At 37.8% G+C, this 24,176-nt stretch overlaps 1 protein-coding gene across 7 annotated transcripts in view; it reads left to right on the top strand.

The window, feature by feature from the left end:
* Nucleotides 1-24,176, top strand: part of ATXN7 (ataxin 7) — a 146,886-nt gene that overhangs the window by 94,920 nt on the left and 27,790 nt on the right. The window contains exon 1 of one of the 7 annotated variants that reach the window (XM_042455868.1): nucleotides 17,942-18,182. The exons of the other annotated variants lie outside the window; for them this stretch is intronic. Coding sequence (XP_042311802.1) covers nucleotides 18,167-18,182 — 16 coding nt within the window. The 5' untranslated portion in view covers nucleotides 17,942-18,166. Of the gene's footprint in view, nucleotides 1-17,941; nucleotides 18,183-24,176 lie in introns of those variants that run through there. 7 annotated transcript variants of the gene reach the window in all.

Consider the following 24,176-nt stretch of genomic DNA (forward strand, 5'->3'; position numbering starts at 1 on the left):
AGGGTCACCATAAGTCGGAAATGACTTGAAGGCACACAACAACAGCAGCAATACCCTAAGGGCCCTAGATCTCATCTGAGCTTGCAAGCTAAGCACGTTCAGCTCTGATTAGTAACTGGATGGGAGATGACCAGTGAATATCAGGTGTTGTAGGCTATATTTCATTGGAAGGAACTTGCAAAACCAGTTCTGAATATTTCTCACCAAAGAAAACCCTATGAAATTCATGAGGTTGCCATAGATCAACAGGTGACTTGAAGAATCACACACACATCATATACCTTGAACTGGGCTTGGTAACAAATAGACAGTGGAACTCTAAGAATATATAACCTCATTCACCATATCTCCAAATAACCTCACAGCAGCATTGCAAGAGGTTTGTTCATTTATCATCTTCAAAGTAGGCTCGTGTATATACAAAGAAGCTTCTTTGCCATGTTAAAAAGCATAGATCTATAGGCTTATCCAACAAAATGGAAATCATAACAAAAGTGGAAGTTAGAATCATAAGGTTGGAAGAGACCACAAGGGTCATCCAGTCCAACTCTATTCTGCCATGCAGGAAGACACAGTCAAACACTCCTGATAGTTGGTCATCCAGCCTCTGTTTAAAAATCTACAAAGGAGACTCCTTTGCTTTCACATATGCATATTGTTAGTTTTGAATAAAAAGTTTGCTGAAGCTGTATTTTAATTTTAATTTTGGTGGTGTTGAAACCTATCCCTATTCTTTCGATGTGATTTCTGCCTCTGGCACCACATTTTTTTAAAGGAGTAATGCCCTTGAACCTATCTATTGGTATACCTGTTTTATTTGGACCCATTAGGAAAGGCCTTTTAGGCTGAAATGCAAGTGTTTTCCCTCCCCTAAAGGAAAAGGACCTTAAAGAAAACAAAAAGTTTAGAATATTTCTGAGTGGTGGGGATACAGTACAGTACCGTCTCCCTATGCAATCATTAAATTCCAGCCTGGTTTCTATTGTATGTTATTCCTCATTATAATATTATCTGGAGTGAGTTGCAATGAACACTTTTGCCATTTTTTAAGTGTGTTATTTGCACAGAGCTATGCTATTGGATAGTAAAGTATAAACTTTTCTTCAAGCCTATCCCTGATTTATTTATTTCTTGATTTCTCCCTCTCTCTTTTCACCCTTTGCATTCTCCTTTTCACCTGCCCCTCTCTTCTTCATTTATTATTATTATTATTATTATTATTAAAATTTATTTAGATATCACTGTAGATTTACACAGTGCTGTACAAACAATTAAAAAATCAATAAAAATGAAACCTGGCAATGGTGTACATTCTACAGGATAATAACAAAATACAGGGGTACCCCGGGTTACGAAATTAATTCGTTCCGCCGCCGCTTTCGTAACCCGGAATACTTCGTAAGGCGAAAAAGCCATAGGCGCTAATGGGGAAAAGCCGCGATTTCGTGTGAAATAGCGCCGAAAAGCACCAAAAAAATTTTCGTAACCCGAAATAACCTTCGTAACCCGGAACAGTTTTTTTGAATGGATTTTTTTCGTAACCCGGAAATTTCGTAAGGCGGCGCATTCGTATCCCGGGGTACCAGTGTACTTATAAAACAATAGATAATTATACAAGATAGCATTAGATAAAACAAGCAAACAACAAATTAAAAACATTGAATATCACATATCAAAACAAATATCAAATAACAGTCAGATAACAATCACACAATGCCTAGGAATGCTTCCCTGAATAATATAGTCTTCAACTCCATTTTGAAACTAGTTAAAGAAGTGATGACGTCTTCTTCATCCTTATAGACTTCCTTAATTATACAGTTAAGATCAGATGAGGAGTGGGCTTGTAAGATACTTGATTACTGAACTGTATATGCCAGAGTGACAACCTGCATGTCACTCTCTGTAAATCCCATTATTTGGCATCAGTTAGTAAATTGATGAAAAGTAACTAATTAAACAATTTTGGTTATTAGTGTGTTGCTAGTGAATTAATTTTCCAATTTCTAACATTTAGCCATATCAAATAAATTTTCAAACCTGATGTTCCAGTCTCTGGTTAAGGCTAATTAGGTTTGAATGACATGCTATACTGTATTTGTTCAATCTAAAAAGCAGACATTTTTGGTCTCTTCCTTATAGTGAAGCCAGAGAAGGAGAGGCAGAGTATGGGTGTGGAAACATGAAGATAGTACTTTGTTCCCATTTTCTTGTGGTCCACAGAAGTTACAGTGATGTCTTAAAAGCTTCTAAAATAACTGGATTTTTCAAGTTTAATTCATTGGGGGGGGGTGCCTTAGAATTAGCAGTATTTGTGGACCACAATGATGCATGTCCATTGTGGTAACAGTTTGATACTATTTGGTTGATATATAATGGAATAGTGAACATTTTCTATTACAGTGGACCCTTGTTATACACTGGGGTTTGGTTCCAAGATCCCTCGTGTATAACAAAATCCGTGGATGCTCAAGTCCCATTAAATATAATGACATAGCAAAATGGTGTCCTTTATAAAAAAAAAAAACAAACAGAAAATCAAGGTTTGATATTTGAAATTTATACTTTTTTGGAACATTTTCAAACCATGGATGCTTGAATCCATGTACTAAAAATCCGTGTATAAGAAAGGCCGACTGTACTTTCTTTCAAGCGTTACCTTTGCTTTGATCCAGGTCTTCCACTGTTATCTGTGTTAGGTCCTTCAGTCTTTCCTGTAGCCGTTTATCGCTTTACTGAAAGATGCAGCTGATCAAGATAATTTATTTCACAGTGCAGCTGTCAATTTATTTGCCAGTTATGCATGCCTACAAAACAAAACAAAGCACAGTGAGATTAGTCCCAGGAAAGTGGGTGTAGGATTGCAGTCTGAAACTTTTGGATTTTAGGTGTCGGTGTTCTTGTCAAATGTCTCCTCTCTTTATTGTATATATATCGTTGCAGTAGGCATGGGCATATTGCTGGCTCTCAGACAGGATTGATGAGTGGGTACACTTCGTTTTAATAAGCAGCATATTCTGCATCTGGGGACTGAGGATTTATTCAAGTACGTAATAGTGTGGGTAAAGAAGTTTCAAAATGTCTGTAAAAATGGAAAGCTTCATTAAATTCTGGACATTCAAGGTACATTTTCCTATTCTGTATTTCTGATATAGTGAAACCAGCTGCTGCAAAGAGAGTCAAGGGGTGGGGAGGACTATCGTATAGAGCAGTCCCAGGAAAACATGCAATGAGAGATCCACCTAGTAAAAAGGAAAGTCTTGTGGAAATTGACTTTTATTCTTATATAGTATGTGTGTTTCCACAAAACGTCATCTTTCTGAGGAAGATAATTTATGTTTTCAATGGCCCCCAGTTCTATTATGTTTCTCCTGATTGGCACACTATGCAAGAGTGCCTCTGGGCTGAATTGTAGATAGTCCTTACTGCATCAGAAATCGTAAGGCATTTGGTTTCCTAAGGCTAGCTGCTGAATTGTTCTTCAGGCTTGGTGGAAAGTGATACCTTGTGAACTCCTGGGTCATTCATCATGCTGTGAAGAAGTCACACTACACTTTGCAGATATAAGAGCTCCCATCCACTCTGATTCAGTTGCTGTAGTTGAAACAGGTCCAGTGGATGTGACATGGCCTCCTGCTTGTTCTGTGTTATTGGATATATTTCATTTACTGCAGCTTGAGGATTTGGACAGAATCCTTGGAGAGGTGAGAGCTATTACATGTGTGTTGACCTGTCTTTTCTGGCTCGTAAAAGTTGCCGGGGGGGAGGGGGACTTTGAGTGGGCAGCTGTGGTGGGTGACTATTGTGGTGAAAGGCTCTGTGGCAGAGCAGGGTTATGTTTTTCCTAAAAAGGAGGGGAGTCTATAGTGAAGTGATTACTGAAAAATTCTGCCTGATAATTGTAGGCCAGTCTCCAATATCCCTGTCTAAGAGGTGTGTTTAGAGCACTCCATGGACTTGTATGATTTTTGCCCTCCTAGTTCATCCTTCTCCCTTAGGCTGTGTACTGCTTTATTCTTTTTTCCCTGGTTACTGGCAACTGCTGGTTCAGGATGACTACTCAGCACCATCTAACTTTGAAGATGGACATAAAAATTGAAATTAAGCTTATTTCCATGTTTGGTTTAAAGTCTAATTTTAGCAGTGGTTATTCTGGAGAGAGAAGCCTATAGAAATCACCTACTTAATGTAAACTATGATAATTAGGACAAAAAATAGGCAAGGGAGTTTGGATATGCAATATTATTATTATTAACCTTTATTTATGAAGCGCTGTAAATTTACACAGCGCTGTACATGCAATCTTTTAGTTAGACGGTTCCCTGCCCTCAGGCTTGTGATGAACATCATAGAATAAGATGTAAATAGAAATATGGAGGTATTCGCATTATAAATTTAGATGTAATGAATGACGATTTTAACCAACAAAAATATTTTTTAAAAAAAGATATCACCTACTTGGTTTGGTGTCTGGCAATCAACCTGGCATTGTGTCCTTGCTCATACAGATGATTTTTCAGTAGAACCTTGGTACATGTGAGTAGCAATTCTGTTCTTTATAATTAAGCCAAATGGCTGGCATCTCACATTGCAACTACAGATTCATAATCTAGAGTTAAGGATTTTTAATTCTGCAAGGTTGTCGGAAACGTTTACATATGTGGCATGCTGTTAATTTAAATATACGGTGATGGTTTCTTATCTGCTTTTCCCCATGAATCCAGATATATGGGGAAATGTGAAAGAAATCAATACAAGTTTGAAATATCTTTGCATTTACCAGAAGTAGTTGCTCTGTAACATCTATGAAATATGCCAATGGCACCAAGTTATGTATTGGGTAATACAAGTGATTGCCATCCACTTGAATTAGTTTGCAGGACTTACTCTAAAATTCTACACTTTGGGGCAGTGTCAACAGTTCATTGTTAATGTTGTGATAATTTGTTTCCCAAAACATTAGGAGTTTATGCGCGTGATATAATGTGAAGAATAATGTGGGAAATGATGTAGTGGTTTGAGTATTGGACTACAACTCTGGAGACCAAGATTTGATTTCCAGTTTGGTCATGAAACCCACGGGGTGACCTTGGGCAAGTCACATCCTCTCAGCCTCAGGGGAAGGCAATGGCAAATCTCTGAACCAATCTTGCCAAGAAGACACCATGATAGGGTCATCTTAGGGTCATCATAAGTTGGAAACAACTTGAAGACACATAACATCAAGAAATAAATTTGGAAAGATGGCAGTGTTTCTGCTTCAGACATTCCTTTTCCCAACATGACATCTTAAAACTATGTTGTTTTTAACATTACTCATGCAGGTTCCCTCATGTCAAGGGAAACAAATGATGCACTTTATTTTTTTCTACCTCTGCCTGCCCTTTGTGTCATCTTAGTTTTTATCAGAAGATTGACATATGAAGAGAATTCTGGTCATGTCAATGTACTACTCACCAGAACTTAGCAGAAAAACAGAGCAAGAGATAAAATGCAGATAAATCATGCACATGAAGCTAGCCTAATCTCCGAGGCCTACTTTTAATCTACCCAGCCCCGAAAGTTCTGTTCCTTGACATTTTTATTTCAATGTAATACTAATTAATAGTGTGATCCTTAAGTTTTTGTCATTCTCAGAGTAAAATAGCTTAAGGCACTAATGGGAAGAGGGAAAAATGAATCTGCACACTTCACATTGATTGGTTTGTTCATAAAAAGGCCAATGCAATTTTAGGCTGCATCAATAAAAGTATAGTGTCTAGATCAAGAGAAGTAATAGTGCCACTGTATTCTGCTCTGGTCAGGCCCCACCTGGAATATTGTGTTCAGTTCTGGGCACCGCAATTCAAAAAGGACTTTGAGAAACTGAAGCGTGTCCAGAGGAGGGCAACTAAAATGGTGAAAGGTCTGGAAACCTTGCCCTATGAGAAACAACTCAGGGAGCTGGGGATGTTTAGCCTGGAGAAGAGAAGGTTAAGAGGTGATATGATAGCCCTGTTTAAATATTTGAAGGGATGTCATATTGAGGAGGGAGCAAGCTTGTTTTCTACTGCTCCAGAGAACAGGTCCCAGAACAATGGATGCAAGCTCCAGGAAAAGAGATTCCACCTCAACATTAGGAATAAAACTTCCTGACAGTAAGGCTGTTCGACAGTGGAATGCACTTCCTCGGAGGTAGTGGAGTCTCCTTCCTTGGAGGTCTTTAAGCAGAGCTGGATGGCCATCTTTGGGGGATGCTTTGATTTGGATTTCTTGCATGGCAGGGGGTTGGACTGGTGGCCTTGTGGTCTCTTCCAACTCTATGATTCTATGATAAAACATAGCGTTTCTTAGTAAATTGATCTAAGTGATTCTCAGGACTTGTACATCCTGGAAGATGGAAATGCAAGATTTTTGTTGATAGCATAATTCATAATCATAAAAAAATTATGATCTGCCCTTCATTATAGGAAGTTTATCTGCTTTTATCAAGAGTCCTCCAGTCCTATATTGATATTACTCCATCTTTTCCTTATACACACTATACAGAGTGTGTATATATTGTAGATTGACAAGGCTGCCTGTTTTTAATTGTTTTGCTTTGTAAAGCACCATGTACACTGATGGCTCTATAGAAATAAATGGTTGCAATATTATAATAAAAAGTCATCTCACCCTCTCCAATTTTTGTTCCTGATTCCATTAGTCAGAGCTTTATTTTAAATCTTACTGTACTGCTCCATTGCCAAAAGTGATGCAGAGGCAATGCACATAACATTAAAAAAAAATATCAAGGGATAAAAACCATAAAGCCAGCAAATAAAATGCATTCTAAAATCATTAATGCTGAATTCAATCCACTTGTAACATTTCAAAATTCTCCAAACGTTTGATCAAACAGGAATGTTTTAAATTGGTTTCTAAAAGGAATGCAGATGCCAATCCGTTTTGCCTCAGGAGGGCAAGTTGAGGTACAGTCAGCTCTCCATAGCCACGGATTCTTTATCCATGGATTCAACCATCCATGGTTTGAAAATATTTTTAAAAATATAACTTCCAATAAACATTTTATCTAAGAGACATCATTTTACTACGCCATTGTATATAATGGAACTTGAGCATCCACAGATTTGGTATCTATGGGGGATCCTGGAACCAAACCCCAGTGGATATCAAGGGCCCATTATACTACCATAGAGAAGGCTCACTCTGTTGTAGGTGCATAATGCACCTTCCTCAGTGATATTATATAGGAAAGGGCTTCCTCTGAAGTTCTTGGGGCAGAGGTAGGATGATACAGGAGGATCATATACTTGGTGTGTATGTGTTTTCTGCCTTCAAGTCTTTTTCGATTTACAATGGCCCTAAGGAAAACCTATCATGGGGTTTTCTTGGCAAGAATTGTTCAGAGGAAGTTTTGAAACTCAAGAAAATTAGGACTTCAGAGATAATAACCAGCTGATGAAGGCCATAGCTGGCAGCAAAGCAAGCTGAATCTGGTGAAAGGTATTAGAGTCCTCTGAGACCATTTAGGTTCAAATTTTCTGTACCTATACTTGCCAACCATATGCTGATGGAAAGCTCACAAGCAGGATGTGAATATAACAGCACCTTCCTTTCTGTGTCTAGAATTCAGAGGCATACTGGAAGCACTTCATTGCCATCACAGCTCGCAAATACTAAAAGATCCATGAAAGTGGGGTGAGTGGGGGAGGCTACAAAGGGGGTGTAGAAAGAGGTAGAAAACGTGTAAGTCAGATCCAGAACTGAACAGAGTCTGACCAAGGAAAGAAGAGAGAGAAAAATTAGGAAGAATCCATTCTGGGCTCTTTTAATTTCTTTCTCTGTCCTTTCCTTGGTCATATACTCTGTTCAGTTCTGTATCTGACTTATAAGTCTTACACCTCTTTCTGCATCCCTTTTGTTGTCTCCCCTGTTCACCCAATTTTCATGGATGCTCTAAGTATTTGCAAGCTGTGATGGCAAGAAAGTGCTTCCATTGTCAGAAACAGTATGCCTCTGAATTCTAGATGCAGAAAGGAAGGTGCTGTTACATTCATGTCCTGCTTGCAAACTTGCCATCGGCATATGGTTAGCAAGTGTGGGTACAGAAAAGTGGAGGCCATGGGCTTTTGGCTGGTCCAGCACTACTCTTACGTTTTTCCACATTTTAACTTGCCTTAGATGCTGCTTCCTTCATGCCTGACATATTTTGCTCTTGACTCTCACATTTAGTCTGAAGATAAAATGTGCTTCCATTCCAAGACATTAAATAGTTACAGTATTCTTCTTGAACTCCCCCCCCTTTTTTTTTTTAATGTCAGTGTTCCTGGACAAGTGATTAACTTCTGCAGAACTGATTTTAGCCTCCAGCTGATGTGAGACAGTTACAGGGAAGTTGAGACTGCTCAGTTGCTTGGCAACCTGTAGATTCAGCTTGCGCTTCTCAGAGTTGGAGCCCTTTCTAATTTGTATAAGGTTGTGGAAATATTTTGTGTTTTGGTTAGTGGCATTGCAAAGATACTAAATCTGAAATGCTCAGGCGGCTTTCCTGAGGCTTCTTGCTCTATTGCATTTTCTCTGTCTCTCTTATGTGTGTCTGGGTGTGTGTGTGTGTGTGATGGGAAGGCTTCTGGGGGTGTTCATAACATGCTAGGTTACAGAAAGAGCAAACCAAGACCATTGTTTTCTTTCCTTTGAGTTTTCTGATGATTTTTCAGTTGCGTATGCCAGCAGGTGCTAGTTCAAGTGGAGGTAGAAATGGATAAAGATATGCCTCTTGCTTGAAGTGAGTCAAGTGGAACATGATTATAAAGGCATTTTACATATATTTATTAATAGCAACTGTGTAATGGGTAACATAGCTTGATTCTTTGCTATCTTTATTTGTTTCTTGTTGTGTTGAATGTATATCCAGTACTAAAGCTTTTTTTCCACCTGGCTTTAGGCTAAAGCCTTATGGTGTGATCTGTAAATTGGTTGTTCCTGGAGTTTTGCTAGTTCTGAATAGAAATGATGTCACATTTATGTATTATGCTGCCATTTAGGCAACAAAATGTTTAGTAATGTACTGAATTTTGAAAACCCGAAAAGCATAAGTAACTTACCTTCCTTGTTCAGTGCCTAGAAAAGACAACCAATGTTTTTACTTATCCTTATTTGTCCTTACTTTGAGTACATGTAGTACCGCATTAACATAGTATCCAGCTCACTCCACTTGTTTTGCAGTGCCCGGAAATTCTTTCCTGCTCCATGGAGCAATCTTCAGTCAATCAGTCAATCCATCACTATACATTATTTATATCCCATCTTTTTCCCAAGAGTGGGATTTAGACACCTAGCATGTTGTTTTACAGAATAAAAAGAAATAAAACTAAAGTCACAAATAACTAAAAACAACCAAAAGGTTAAGATTAAAATAATATTAAACTGTCTGTACAATTAAAACCATATAAAACATTGATTTAAAAGCACAGATTAAAAGCAGTAGAGCACTAACAGAAAACTGATTATATAAAGCAGTCATCTGCATCTGAGGAAATAGACTTTATTTGACGAAAGCTCATGCTGCCAACTTCTTTCTTTCATTTAGTCTCTAAGGTGCTACAAGATCTCCCTACATATAAAGCAGTCAGTTCCCAAGTGTCTGCTAGAATAGAAAGGTCATTACTTAATGACAAAATGACAGCAAAAAGAAAGCCAGTGTAGCCTTCCCAGGAAGGGAGTTCCAGAGTCTAGAAACATACATGAAGAAACCCTCTCCCACTTTCTCATCGAATGTGCCTTCGGAGATGGTGGGATAGAGAGAAGTACAGAAGTACTCCCCCAAAGATATTACAGTTGAAGCAGATGGGAATACGTACAGTTTTTGGAAAGCCTGGACTAAAGCCTATTGGGCTTAATAGGTCATAGCCAGCACATTGCATTGTGTCTAGAAATGGACTGGCAGCCAGTGGAGCTGTTGTAACAAAGGAACTGTATGCACCTCGTACCCAACCCCAGTTAGCAGCCTGCCTGCAGCTTTTTGGACCAGCTGAGCTTTCTGAACATTCTTCAAAGGTAGATTAATATATAGCATGTTAGAGTAATCCAAATGAGATGTAACTAAGCCATACACCATCATGGATAGGTCAGATGTCGTCAGAACAATTGATTCACCAGTTTTAATTCTACTAATGCCGCTACTGTAATATCAGGATCCAGGTTCAAGGCTGCATCCAGGAGTACTTCCAAACTGTGAACCTCCTTTTTTAGAATAAGTGTAATTCCATTCAGCAGAGGTTCAGTCTCTATTAATAATCTGACTTGCAAGAGATGAGGAACACCTCTTTCTTTTCTGGATTAAGCTTCATTTTGTTTGCTGCCATCCAGTCCATTACCGACGAATGACACTGATTTAGAACTGAAGCAGCATCCTTTGATTGAGGTAGAAAGGAGAGATACAGCTGGGTGTCATCAGCATACTGATGACACCAAATCTCAGAACTTTGGACAACCTCTCCAAATAGCATGAGGAACAAATTGGAACCTATGGAGCCCATAGGCCAATCACCAAAGAGTTTGAGTAGGAGTCACCCAGCACTACCTTCTGGGTTTGCCCCTACAGCTAGGAATGGAGTCAATGTAAAACGGTACCCCAAGTCCTATCCCAGCAAGGTGGCCCAGAACACTACCATGGTTGATGGTACAGTGGTACCCCGGGTTACGAAATTAATTCGTTCCGCGGTTAATTTCGTAACCCGAAATACCTTCGTAAGCCGAATTCCCATAGGCGCTAATGGAAAAATAGCTCTCTGCTGCCCTCCGGTGGCGGAAAATAGCGCCGCGGTTTTTTCGTAACCCGAAGAAACCTTCGTAAGCCGAAGCAATAAATCCCTATGGGATTTTTTCGTATCCCGAAAAATTCGTAACCCGGCGCATTCGTATCCCGGGGTACCACTGTATAAGAAACCACTGAGAGCTCCAGCAACATTTACAGGGACATACTCCCCCTATACAATTCCCTCCATAGGTCATCTATCAAAGTGACAAAAGCTGTTTCCATTCCATAACCATACCTGGAGCCAGATAGAAATGGATTTAGATAATCCCATCTCATATAGGAGTCCCTGAAACGGGGAAGCCACCACACAATTCAGTACCTTGTCAAGAAATGGAATATTGGCAACAGGCTGGTAATTGTCCGATAGAATGGGATTCATGGACAGCTTTTTCAACAAAGATCTTATGATTGGTTCCTTCTGTTTTTAATTTTTGCACTTTTAAATTAATATTTTCTACATAGAATATAATCAGGGGTAGGCATTTTGGCCATGCAACAAAATACAATAAAATCTCAAATACAGATCATAGTGCTATCATTGTTATGCCAACCAAAAGGTTCAAAATACATTATGCTCATTTTTGAAGCTGACTTCTTTATCAGGCAAAGATGCAGAAAATCATATAGGAACAAAAAAGTGATAGTGTTGGATTCAAGAGTTCACATCTTTTCTAAGACGTTTGCTTAAATTGTTTACCAGCAGAAATTGTATGGTTCCAGGAGAATCAGATGATAAATTTAAATAGCATTTATGTGATCAAGAAACATAAAATAGCGGATGTGACTTTTGTTCACATGTAATGTGAAATCTTATCAGTTGTAATAAATACTGTATACATGCAAGTTATTCACTGGAAAATTCTGTTAAACAGTGTAGGACAATTATATCTGAAAAATCATTTAATCGCCATCACTGACCTAATATTAACATGAAGCATTAATAATCCAAAAAAAAAATTTGCAACCTTATGCATGCAAATTCATAGCGTATGGACATGGTAGTTATGATTATGTACTTGTTTTATGGCTAAACATCAACTCTTGGAATGTTGGGCTTTAAAATTGATTAGTGTTAACCTTTAGAAACTGGGAAGATTAGTTCATTAACACTAGCATTGATGATTGAAATCATTTAATTCACTCTATTAGCATTGATTAATTTATTTGAAATGTTATTCTGCAGAACAGATTGTAGAATTACAGAAAATGGCATAAAGGCTGTCACGATTGCCTGCCTGGTCACTTTTTGTTGTTGTTCCTTCAAAACGCCTCTTCTGTTTTAACGTTGCCTTCCTGCAACATGGATTTTTTTTAAAAAAAATAAAAAATATATTTTTAGGAACTGTATTAAAGGGTTGCGTCATTAGGAAGGTTGAGAACCACTGATCTAGCTGAAAGTTTCTTAACAACACTACAGTTGGGAAGATGGTGAAGGAGGACTGGAGAAGCAAGGCATTTGATGTCAATTTACAGCAGTGCATATACAGTAAACAATGTAATAAAGCTTGAGCTGGGGGAAAAATTGGATTCTATACAAGCCAATCCTGCTGTAGTTATGTGTGTTTGTGCTGGCTGTGTGCCGTAATAAATGAATTTTGTTATGTGTGTCACCCAATAACAGACAAGGTAAAGAGCAGTTGCCTCCAGAATTCCTTACTGATTATGCATCAGCAACAAAACAAGGAGAAAAGCAAAGAGTAGATAAGCCTAACCAGCAACATGTTGAAAAAGCATAGATCAAAACTTTTGTCCACCAAAATGGCAGAAGCATTCAGGTGGTCTCTGGAAAGTTCAAAATATTTTCTTTACTTATGCAAGGCTTACCTGACCTAGTTGTTTCCTTTCGTATGTGCAGTTGTTTGTTCTGAATAAAAGGTTTGCTGAAACATGTTAAGCTGCTTTTCTTCTTTGTTGTGCAGGAATCTAACTCTATATACTCCATGTTATTTCTGCATTTGACACCAAATTTTCTGTTAAAGCGATAGTATCCAAGCACACACCTACTTTGTTAACAGAGGTATACTTGTATGGAAAATACTTGTTACGTTGTTCTGATAATATTGCTGCAGATATTCAAATATTATTCCTGGACACAATTATCTTCAAACAGTATAATTAAAAGCAATACTTTTAATATATGCATAAACCTCTGCATACCTTCATACCCCTACAGGGTTAATTCCAAAGTTTATTCAGACCAGGTGAGAGCTTTGTATTTTGGCTTATTCTGCAGTCCCCAGCACCACCTCCTGCATTGTTCTGGAGTGTTTACCCAAACTTTCAGATCAGATTTTCAGTAGGTCTAAGAAACTGCAGTAGAAGGAGGAAAGTGTTAAAATTGCATTCCATCTCATGCCATCAGCAACATACTTGGAAGAATCAGAAGCTTTCAGTTAATAGAAGGAACCCTTCCATTTGCAGAAAGAAAATTCTAGTTCCAAGACATAATTTAGATTCTATAACATTTCTTGAACTTGGCCAGTTGTTTTTATTGTGCTTGCCCGTTATATCCACCTTTCCTCACCCAACTTCATTCTACAGGATTTGGTTATAACTTTCTCTTTACATTTCCTTACTGGCAGATTGAGTACATCATATGAAAGTCACCTTTATTGATGAAGTATTCCACAGGGATTATGATCTTCTAGCAAACAGGTGCTGCTTTTACTGACTTAAGTTTTTGTTGTTGTTGTTACTTGTCCTCGAGTCAATTTCGACCCATGGCGATCCTGTGGATGAGACGTCTCCAAGATTCCCTGTCCTCCACTGCTCTGCTTAGTTCCTGTAAAGTCGTACTCGTGTCCTCCTTAATAGAGAAGCGTAGGTGGCCCTCCTTGTGTAACCCCTCACCTAGATAACCAGTCAGTTAATTCTGTTATACACAAATATTATAGGCCTTTCAGTTAGTGCCATAGTATTGTCAGGGATGTGTCGTGGGGCTTTTGCCAGTGTCACAGATGCATCTGCGACTGTTGGAAATATGTTCCTTGTGCACATATCATACTCTTTCCATTTCCTGGCAAAGAAAAAGGTCATATTACAACCATTAAGTGGCCACTTTTCTATTTTACCCTATTCTTTGCTCAAATGATGATCTGGGTCAAGTGCAATGGTACGACACTCATAGGGGATGATCTAATTTAGATTTGTATTTATGATTTGAGGTATCACAAAGTTTATTGATGGGTGAATACCTCTACTTCCATATGTATTTACATTGAGTAATTTGCATGGGTCTTGTGTTGCATCTCAGTGAAGCATTTTGCTAGATGTAATAAGTGGTGTTTCACAGTGGTTGCTGTATGTGCAAATAGCTAGTCTAGGGATGGAGATTTGCCATCCAGTCCTGGACAGGGTCACACTGTATATTCCACTTGCCATCCACGGATTTAAGCATCTATGGAAGGGAAACCCCCATTGTCCTCAATGGTGGCACATGCACATGGCCGCATCCCCTTATCCATATGGGGATATTAGTAGCAGTTCTCACTTAGAATCGTCAATGGTGGAGGTTCCATATGGCTTGTACAGACTGCTTGTCTATATCAGCAGGCCATAGCCCTGGAAACTGATCCCACAAAAACTGACTAGACTATCTACTGGACATTTCTCCAGAGTCTGTGATATGTGTGGCAACAGGTGCTGAGTAAATATGAGCAACTTTTTCCCTGAAGTGCCTGGCAAATATTTCACAGAAGCTAACTGAGGAATCTGTTCCTGGTTTCCTTTGGCCTCATCCAAACCAAGGACAGGCTATCATACTAAAAGCAAATCTTTTTAATATGGCATTAAGTAAAGGTTATATACAACATGATTGAACAAAAAACCGTGATTAACCACAAAGCTATAGTCTACACCTGTTCTCCATCTTTTGGGGGGTAAACGTAAGAATCACATCTAGAATTCTTCATCCCATTTGGTAATAATATTTAGCCTACCTCATTGATTAGAAAACAGAATAATACATTTGACATTCTCCAGCCTAAGAGCAGCAGGATGCATTGCTTCCTGATGCCCATAGAAAATGTTTAATTTCGATCAAAGTCTTAAGTGTACCAGGTTTTATATGTTTAACTCAAATAGTGCAATTTAAGGCTTAACTGCTTCAGCTTTGTCTTTTAAAATCACCCTAATACTTTTCTGAAATACCTAAGTAGCCTTACATGGCAATGCAGAAATATTTAATATCTTGAGTTAAAACTAGTGATGTGGATTTTGTTGAAAAATTGAAAGCCCTAAATCTACTGGGATCTCATTTAGCAAATATACAAATATATATATGATTTATATTATTTAGATTATTTTATATGATATCTAAGTATTTCAACAGTTTTTTCCAGTAGTCAAATGTACATGGACTGAAATATTGGATAGGTTATTTATGGAGTGACTTAATGTGATTCAGAACTTATATAGTCAAATTAATTTGTGGCTTTCTGAACTATAAATTATTTTACAGGGTTTTAAAATATTTTTAATAAGATGTTTTATATTTTAAAATGTTTTAAAGATGTGTTTCAATGATCTAAATTCTCTCTGCATTGTTTCTGTGTAGAGGAGTGTTCATAGGAAGCTGTTAATACACTCAATTTACAGTGCAATTCTATACATGTGTACTCAAATGTCAGTCCCATTGAGTTTGATGAGTCTAATTCCCCTGGTAAGCTTCTATAGAATAGCATCTTTACTCTGTTAAGTAGGTGAACATTAAACATACAAATTTGCTGTACAGTATATATAAGTCCTTTTCTCCTGTTCCACCTTGGGAATATGATTGCTGAAAGGTATAAAATGATAGGAAATAAGTTCAGTCAACAGGGGCAGTAGTGGACTCAGTGGTGGCAGTTTTCTTAATTGTGAGTTCAGGTGCTATACTTGTAAAAGAAAAATGGAACAGGCAGCAACCATTAAACAGAGGAACAAATGAAGAGTCAAAGCCTGAAAGCTAGTACGGGTACTAGTACCCTTCAGGTAGCATACAATCCACCAGTGCCATATTCCAAATTGCTTTTTAAGTTTCAAATTTTTCTGTGGGGCAGAAACATAGGGGGGAAACTGGAAAAGTTTGGGGAAGGATTTTTTTTTCCAATCCCAGTGTTTCACATATGGGAAAACATTGAAACTTTGGGGAATATATTTTTAAAAATTCAACAAAATACTTTCTTTTTTGTAATTAGTGTATTCTGTTAGTTTGCTCGGAAGTATATGCTATGAAGATTTGTAACTGAAATAGTGTTCTAAACTGCAGAGCAATAATTTCTGTGCATAATTTAAATGTATATAACATTCAAATACAAGATGTTTCTGCATCCTAGTGGATGGTCCATCTCCATGAGAAGGATACACAGAAAGAGGGGGTTGGAGCGTATTGCTTGTGGCAATACAGCATTGAAAGAATTCAGTGCAGTCAGCCTTACATATCCACAGGTTCTTTATCCATGGATTCAACCATCCGTGGCTTCAAAATATTTTTTTAAATGTCCAAAAGTCTTGATTTTGCCATTTTATAAAAGGGATAGCACATTACTATGTCATTGTATTTAATGGGACTTGAGCATCCATGGATTTTGGTATTCAAAGGGAGTCCTGGAACCAAACCCAAGCTGACATCAAAGGCCCACTGCGTTTTCAATTTTGAGCTAAACCTGTTACCCAAATATGCTATTAGCCTGGTCCTTAAGACTGTAACTTTCTTTTGTAACTATGGTTGCTTACTACTGACTAGTAGCGCAGTGGTTAAATGCCTGTCCTGCAGCCATTCACTTGAAACCACAAGGTTGCGAGTTCAAAACCAGCAAAAGGGCCCAAGCTCGACTCAGGCTTGCATCCTTCTGAGGTCGCTAAAATGAGTACCCAGACTGTTGGGGGGCTAATTAGCTTACTTGCTGTTCACCGCTATGATCTTTGAAATAGCGGTATATAAATAAAACAAATTATTACTACAAAACTAGTAGTTTCTGTTTTATTTTTTTACGAAAATGTATATATGTAAGTAACCTAGATTAGAGTAGATCGCAATTCTCTGTTTAATTTAGGATACATTCGTAGTTTTGCTCATACGAAATGAAGCCTTTTATATGTTCAAATTTCAGTAAGCATTCCAAATAGCTAAATAGTATAATGTCCATAGTAGAGTAGTAATTGGACATTTTTTTGGTTGGTAGAGGTTTGAAATAAGATTTTGCTTGATAGAAAAATAAGTATAGCATGTTTTTCTAGTCCCCCCCCCCCCAATTTCCTTCTTTTTTCTGGGAACTGGAAGTGGGAAAATAGCCTCCCCCTTCCAATGGCTTCAGCATTTCAGGAACCTGTTATGTCTCACGGCTGGAGAATTGAGAAATAAAGGTTCAAAACCTTACTGGGCCCTTGAAGCTAGCTGTACTGTAATTTGGATTCTGACTAAGGTGCGTGCAAATGTAAAACTCCTTCAGCAAAGCAGTTTCCAAAGGGTTTATGCTTTAAAGGGCTTGTCCATAATGTACTTCTACTTCTGAAGGATGATTAAAATTTACTCATCCTCCTGAAGGATGAGGAAACAAGAAATGATATCCCAGTAAATGGGCCTAGGTTGCCATGATCCTTTTTCTCTAGAGCTTTTCTGACATTAGAGGAAAATGAGAAAAACAATAAGTCGCAAAATGTAATAGTGTGTGTTTTGTTTTGTTTTGTTAAATTTTAAGCCAGGCGTGCATAGTGTTTGTAAACAACATTGTTGTGATCTGGGTGAGATTGAGCATAAGAATATGAAGTAATTTTGTATGACAGTTTTTTGATGTAAGAATGCTAGATGAGAAAACTTGTATAAAACAGTCTTGGAAACTTGCAGTGTTGTGTGAATTTTCATAGTGCACACTGTAGCAAGCATTGTTAATGTGTGGGGGCTGGTAGTATTATTTAAAGGAAACAAATTGGGGCAGTAAGTGATTAGCACATTATCACAGCAAATTGTTTAAGCACACCCTCTTCAAACTCTGGCAGGTTGTCTGAAAACAGAGGGATTAATTTACATCAGCAAGGACTCCTGGTGTGACCACAGTTAGATAAAATTAGACTCCACCTCCCTGTTTTTGTTAGTTATCTGCAAGGACCTTTGTGACTCAAGTGCACTTCACTGTAACAGCAAATGTTACATAAACCCAAACATGGAGCCTGTTTGGGGTTTGTGGGCAGACTCAAATTATGATGTAAAGCTTTGGTAGCAAGTGTGCAGTGAAGCACAATCAAATTATGTGAATGGGGGAGTCAAACGGAAAGGCTTTCTAGAACAGCCTCCTTTTTCCCCTGTTTGCACAGAGCTTGAAAGCTCTGGGTTACTTTTCTGGTGCAGTTTTCAGAGGCAGGAGTTGGCAGGGAGCCCAGATCTGAATGGAGTTTGCAGAAGGTTGGTATAGTTTTGTACTAACATGACATGAAGCTCAGAGACTTACACTTTGTACATTTTTCTAAGTTTGTTTGTTTGTTCTGCCAGAGGTGCAGTTGCATAGTGTTGAAATCGGGTAGATGGCCTTTGCAGAGTTAGTTGATCAAAGTGGATAATCTCAAAATGAGGGATTAACTGCTGCAAGCGGCCCACATAAGCCATTCTGAAATGTGATTTGGCCAAAGTTCAAAAGCAGATGGGAGTCTAGTTTGCTATTCTCAGACGAAATGCTGAGGTTTGCATTGAGCTAGCACAGTATTTTGGAACATAGTAGAGCGTTTTCAAACTGGGTTGTAAAGATGTGCAGTTGTTTACAAAGCTGGTATCTAGAATACCATGGTTAACATTTTGCATTTTTCAGACTTCTAAATCATTATTTTGTTAATCATAACTGTCATTAACATGCCTCTGTGATCAAAATAAATTCAGCAAACACTGCTGTCTCTTTTCAAACTGCTTCTGTGCAGACATTTGAAATCCACATGTGTTAAAGAAGGTGCACATAAATGAAGGAAGCAACAAAATGTAACAAATGAAGCTGACTAGTGTCTGGCAATTCTTTCAGGTAATTATTTCGAAGAAAATGCTTTTCTTCATTTTAAAAAATGTATTAATAAGCACATATATTAAATTAGCAGCTAACCACTTGAAGAGCATAATTAATTCCCCTTTGTAGCTCCGCTGAGTAATATAAATTTACATACCAGAGAGCTGTTTTTTTAAAAAACAAAAACAAAACATTTTCCTTTGCAACAGGAGAGGACAGTGATCATTTACTATTGTAATTCTCATACCACTAAAATGTATAAATAAATAGCTGGCCTAATCAGGATGTCTGTAGATATGCTTCTGACAAAGGCAGTGCATTCCCATACGCGTTTATTCAAATGTAAGCCTCACCGAAGTAAATCGAACTAACTCCAAGTTGAGTACAGGCTTGCAGCCAAAGACCCTAAATGTTGACTTATTTTTCACTTTTTGTATTCAACCTTCTATCATGATGAAGTGTTTTTCCCCTCCATAACAGCTTGTTGGATTTTACTTCTGTATATAAACAAAATAAATGTTGAAACATAAATCCTATGCAAACATTGGAACTCTTGCTCCTGTTGTTTACTTTGTGTCATGGCATGATTATATCAGCAACAAAAACCTAACTGTATGCTAAAGCGTCTGATAATCTTCCAAGGCTGCGTACACAGTAACATTACAACAGGAGTCTAGAAAATGTTGACAACCCCACTGCATTGAAAGAATCTTCCCTGTGATAACCAAACATCTCTTGCCCTGAATCAAAAGTTGCTGCCTCATCTGACTGCTAATTACATTTATAAAGATTTGGCTTGAAAATGATGGTGTTTGTATATTAGATTTATTTCTATTTCACGTTCATCCCAAGATTGGGCCCAAAGTTACACTTTGGTTAATAATAGTGTTCAGTAATCTATTATCACAACAACAACAAAATATTTATTTCTTGAAAAATGTTTTTTTGTTTCTCTGAGGTTATAATAATAGAAATTTAGGAATCTGAAAAATTCCTAAATGAGAAAAATGGAACAAAGGCACATGCCCAGGACACAACTACTGTGCCCCTGTGTCCCTCACCTAACTTTAACAGCAATATAGGTTGCCATTCAGCTGAAATCACTTCTCATCTCAAAATATAGGAACTGCTGTAGTGTTTCAGTGGTGTGTTCATTACAAAACCTTGCCTGCTTGGTTAGTTGTCAGTGAAAGTGGCAGAAATCACATCTTCCATGAACTAAAATAAGCAGGCAGTAGATGATTTTCTAGAACTTGTCTGATTGTAAATTATTCTCTAAATCTAAGGCAACTAGTGTCTTGTTTATGCTGATGGTTTGGTTTTTTCCCCCTTTATATATTTTGGTTAGAGGTGGATACAAAACCATGTTTTCCAAGTATGTGAAAGAGCCTCATGGTCACTTGCCTACTCTTTCCCATTGTGATTCTTGCCTGTCTGTTACCAGTCCTGGTTTGCATACATAGTAAACAACAGTTTACTAACAAGCAGGAAGTGAGGAAATTACAGTATGCATCCCTGAGACTTTTGGACATCCAAATAGTGATTTGGCCTTATGGCTGCACTGTCTCATTATCCAGTTGTAAACCTTTCCTTGATCTTAGCTGATATACCTGTACAGTGTCTTGTAACTGCATTCCCAAGATTAGCTTATAGAGCATGTATTTAAGCAGCATAACTATCTGTAGAGCTCTTTTCAAGTCTGTATCAGCCTGCTGGCAGATGTTAAAGGAGACCAGAGTGTCTGTTTGTGTTGTCTGATAAAATCTGGAAGAAGAGGAGAAATGAATTCTAGATCTAAAAACAAATATATAAAAGATACCCAGTGAATTAATTCAGTTAATGAATGTTGTACTCCTTCTGTTATGATTTTTTTAAAAAATCTGCAGTATTCAAATAAATCATGTGATGCATTTGTTAATGTTGGTAATACAGTGGTACCTCGGGATACGAAATACCCAGGTTACGAAATTTTCGGGATACGAAAAAATCCCATAGGGAATTATTGTTCCGGGTTACGAATGTTTTTTCGGGTTACGAAAAAACTTCGGCGCTATTTTAAACGGAACCGCGGCTTTTCCCCATTAGCGCCTATGGCATTTCGGCTTACGAAGGCTTTTCGGGTTACGAAAGCGGCCGCGGAACGAATTAAATTCGTAACCCGAGGCACCACTGTACTTGTGGGGGAGCCAGTGTGGTGTAGTGGTTTGAATGTTCAGGGTATCATTTTCATGTAGAATTCATTCCCTCTTTTGAGTATAATTATTGTCTCCCCAGTTAGCCATTGGACTTAAGTTTATGTCTAGTTTTCAGTTTGTTACAATTATCATTTAAACTGTAATGTCTGTATCAGATGTAGTATAATAAACAGGAGAACAGGAGTAGAATATTGGTCACATAACGCTGAAGATAATCTCCATGCATGCTGTATGTACTGTAACAGGACATGGTTATATGAAGAGAGCAGATGTACAGAAGGAGAGTAAGGCTTATGCTCATTGTGTGTAGGTCTCTTGTATGGTGTTTTTAAAAAACAAAAACCATTGAGGCATTTCTCACTTACTCTGTTTTGGTTAGAATACACACAGAATGATAGAGGGAATATTACCTCTTTACCCTTATTTGTCTGATGATCCATGTTCATGATATGGACCAAGACATTAATCGTGCAGATTGTGTAATATTTAGCCATAGTTTCCCCTGACATAATTATAGTTATTGTGAAACTATTAGTAATAGCCAGGACTCGGTGTCATTATTATGTTTTTAAGTGTAGGGTCTTTCCAGTCCTGGTTTTCTTCTTTCTTTCCTACAGGCATACTTTAAAAAAAATCAGCATTACTGTCAGCAATGGGAGTTGGCTTATAAAGTAATAAATGTAGTAGCTAATGCAGACAAACTTTCACCAGAACTCATTCATTCCTTTGTTATTTATTTCAAAATACTTACAAGTCACTCTTCAGAGCTATGCTTTCACAGAGTAACGTACATTAAGAGAAATAAATACTGACTAGAAGCACGTCAGCAAGTTGTGTCCTGCTAAAAAGAACCTTGTTTTCATTAAGTCGCTCAATGTCTTAGTTAAAGGCAACTATAAAGAAAGAAGTCTTCTTATCTGTCTTAAATACCTGTATTGGAAGTGGGCTATCAATCAGTTAATTAGTTTCATAGCTGTAAACCCACCACCAAGAAAAGACTGTCTCTCGTGTGCTTGACTGTTTAATGGTAAGTACAAGACCAGGAAAAGTGGAGCAAATTTTCAGAGATTTGTGAGCAAGCTCATGTAGATGCAGCCTGTTTTCAGACAGCCTCTGTCCTGATACCAGGTCATAATCTGGATTAGAATTATCTAAATCATCTCATACCGTATTACCAGGTGCAGTATCATCCCAAATCCACAAGACAGGGATACCTTTATTGGGACAGCCAAAATACACATTATACATGTTGCAACATTTCAAACCTCCACTGGCTTCTTCATCAGGTAAAGGTGTTAAAAACAATACAGGAGGAGGGAAAACTGATGAAATTAGTTACAGCCCTGCATTTGATCATGACGTTGTGGTTGTTGTCCTCAGTTCATATGGTATGGACAAGTATTCATGCAGGTAGGACCCTCCTCTTTCTGGCCATATGGGTGCTGGGAGATTCAGTCCAGGAAACCAACTTTAAATTCCAAAGATACTCCTTTTGCGATTCAGTTTGAGATCCATATTACCAGGTGGTTAGAAGCTATATCCTGACCCAGAAAAGGCTGGACAGTAAATGTACATGTCCTAGGGTTTGCAACTATATTTGTAGTTAGCTGTCTACATTCTCTTTCTCCAGTCTTTTTATAATGATTTTGCATTGTGCTGTTTTAAACCATTTGCACTCCTTGTTGATGCTGAAATCTTAAGATCCTGTTAAATTCATGCATGCGGATCCCTCTGTATTCAACCTTAATGTCTTGAGGAAGATGTCAGTTAAAATATTAACTTTGCTAAGAGTCGAAGCAGTTTCTACCATTGCAGCAACACATTTCTCCCCTGTCCCATTGATAGAAATTACCTGTATCCATATATTGTTTGCAGGACCAATTCAGTTGATTTTCAGATAGTGAAGTCAAGCGACATTCTTTGCTCAAGAATAATTGAGAAGACTCATTTGCAGAGAGCTAGATGTTTATCACACTATGCTCTTAAAGAGGTACTATTCCAGTGTGACTCCTCTAGCAGCCTCCTGTTGCATGCTGGGATTGGCAGTTTTAAGGAGCTGAACTTCTCTGCCTGAGAATTCTAAAGACCCCTCTGCTGACATTGCAGTTTTCTACTTTTGTTTCTACTCATTTTAGGCCAGCTTTCTCTTCATCAAATCTTGATGAACTAACACTTGTAGGAATTTAAAATATTATACATGTAGACTAGTAGATTCTTTAAAATTACCTAAGGTGCTGAAGAAGTGTGGCATTATAGAATACATAGTTTCAGCATTTGGACTCTTTTTGTCTCTTCAATTATCAAAATTCATCTAGCATGAAATCTTTATAGACAAGTTTACAGATTTTTATACAGCTCACTCACAATGTTATATAATGTGGAAGATTTTTATGGATACAGGCAAACCTTGAGGGTTGAGATTTAATTTTTAAATTTGTGGTTGAATTTTTAAAGGTGTACTGCTGTGAATATTATATAGTCATCACTTCACTTGTCATTTTATATAGCACTTCTTAATTGGAAAAAGCTTTTCCATTTTAACCTTGTTACATTTTGTTTTTTAAAAAAGCCCTGTGAGGCAAGAAGCTACTACATTCGGCCCTCTGTATCCACAGATTTTTCATCCACAGATTCAACTATCTGTGGCTTTAAAATATTTTTTAAAAATATAAATTCCAATATGTAAACCTTGACTTTGTCATTTTATATAAGAGACACCATTTTACTATGCCATTGTAGTTAATGAGGTGAGCATCCACAGATTTTGGTGTCCATGGAGGATCCTGGAACCAAAGGCCAGCATATACCAAAGGCCCAGTGTATAGCCTCTCCCAGATTCTGTAGATATGAATCCAGCCCATTAGACACTGTGTAAAAAAAAAAAGAGAGAGAGAGATTGATTTCTTTGGGATGCAGATGTTCCTTTCTAAACTAAGCCTTTATTTCCTATATGTTTTACTGTGAGGTAGAATGGTTGTGGAAGACATCCTCTTGCCAGTGTTCATTAAAGTACTTGGTTGCTAACAGGATTCTGTATTCTGTGCAATAGAAATTGAAGAGCTACCTGTATTGTTGTAATATAAATTATTATTATTATTATTATTATACACTGATAAGTGTGTAAGTTTCATTTGGCTATTTAGCATGTTTTCATAATTATGTACAGATGAGTTATGGGAGGGGCTGGGTCTTAGGCCCTATGTTGGGCACTGA

The sequence above is a fragment of the Sceloporus undulatus genome, chromosome 2, assembly GCF_019175285.1.
Source record: "Sceloporus undulatus isolate JIND9_A2432 ecotype Alabama chromosome 2, SceUnd_v1.1, whole genome shotgun sequence".
In the NCBI taxonomy this organism is placed as follows: Eukaryota; Metazoa; Chordata; class Lepidosauria; order Squamata; family Phrynosomatidae; genus Sceloporus; species Sceloporus undulatus.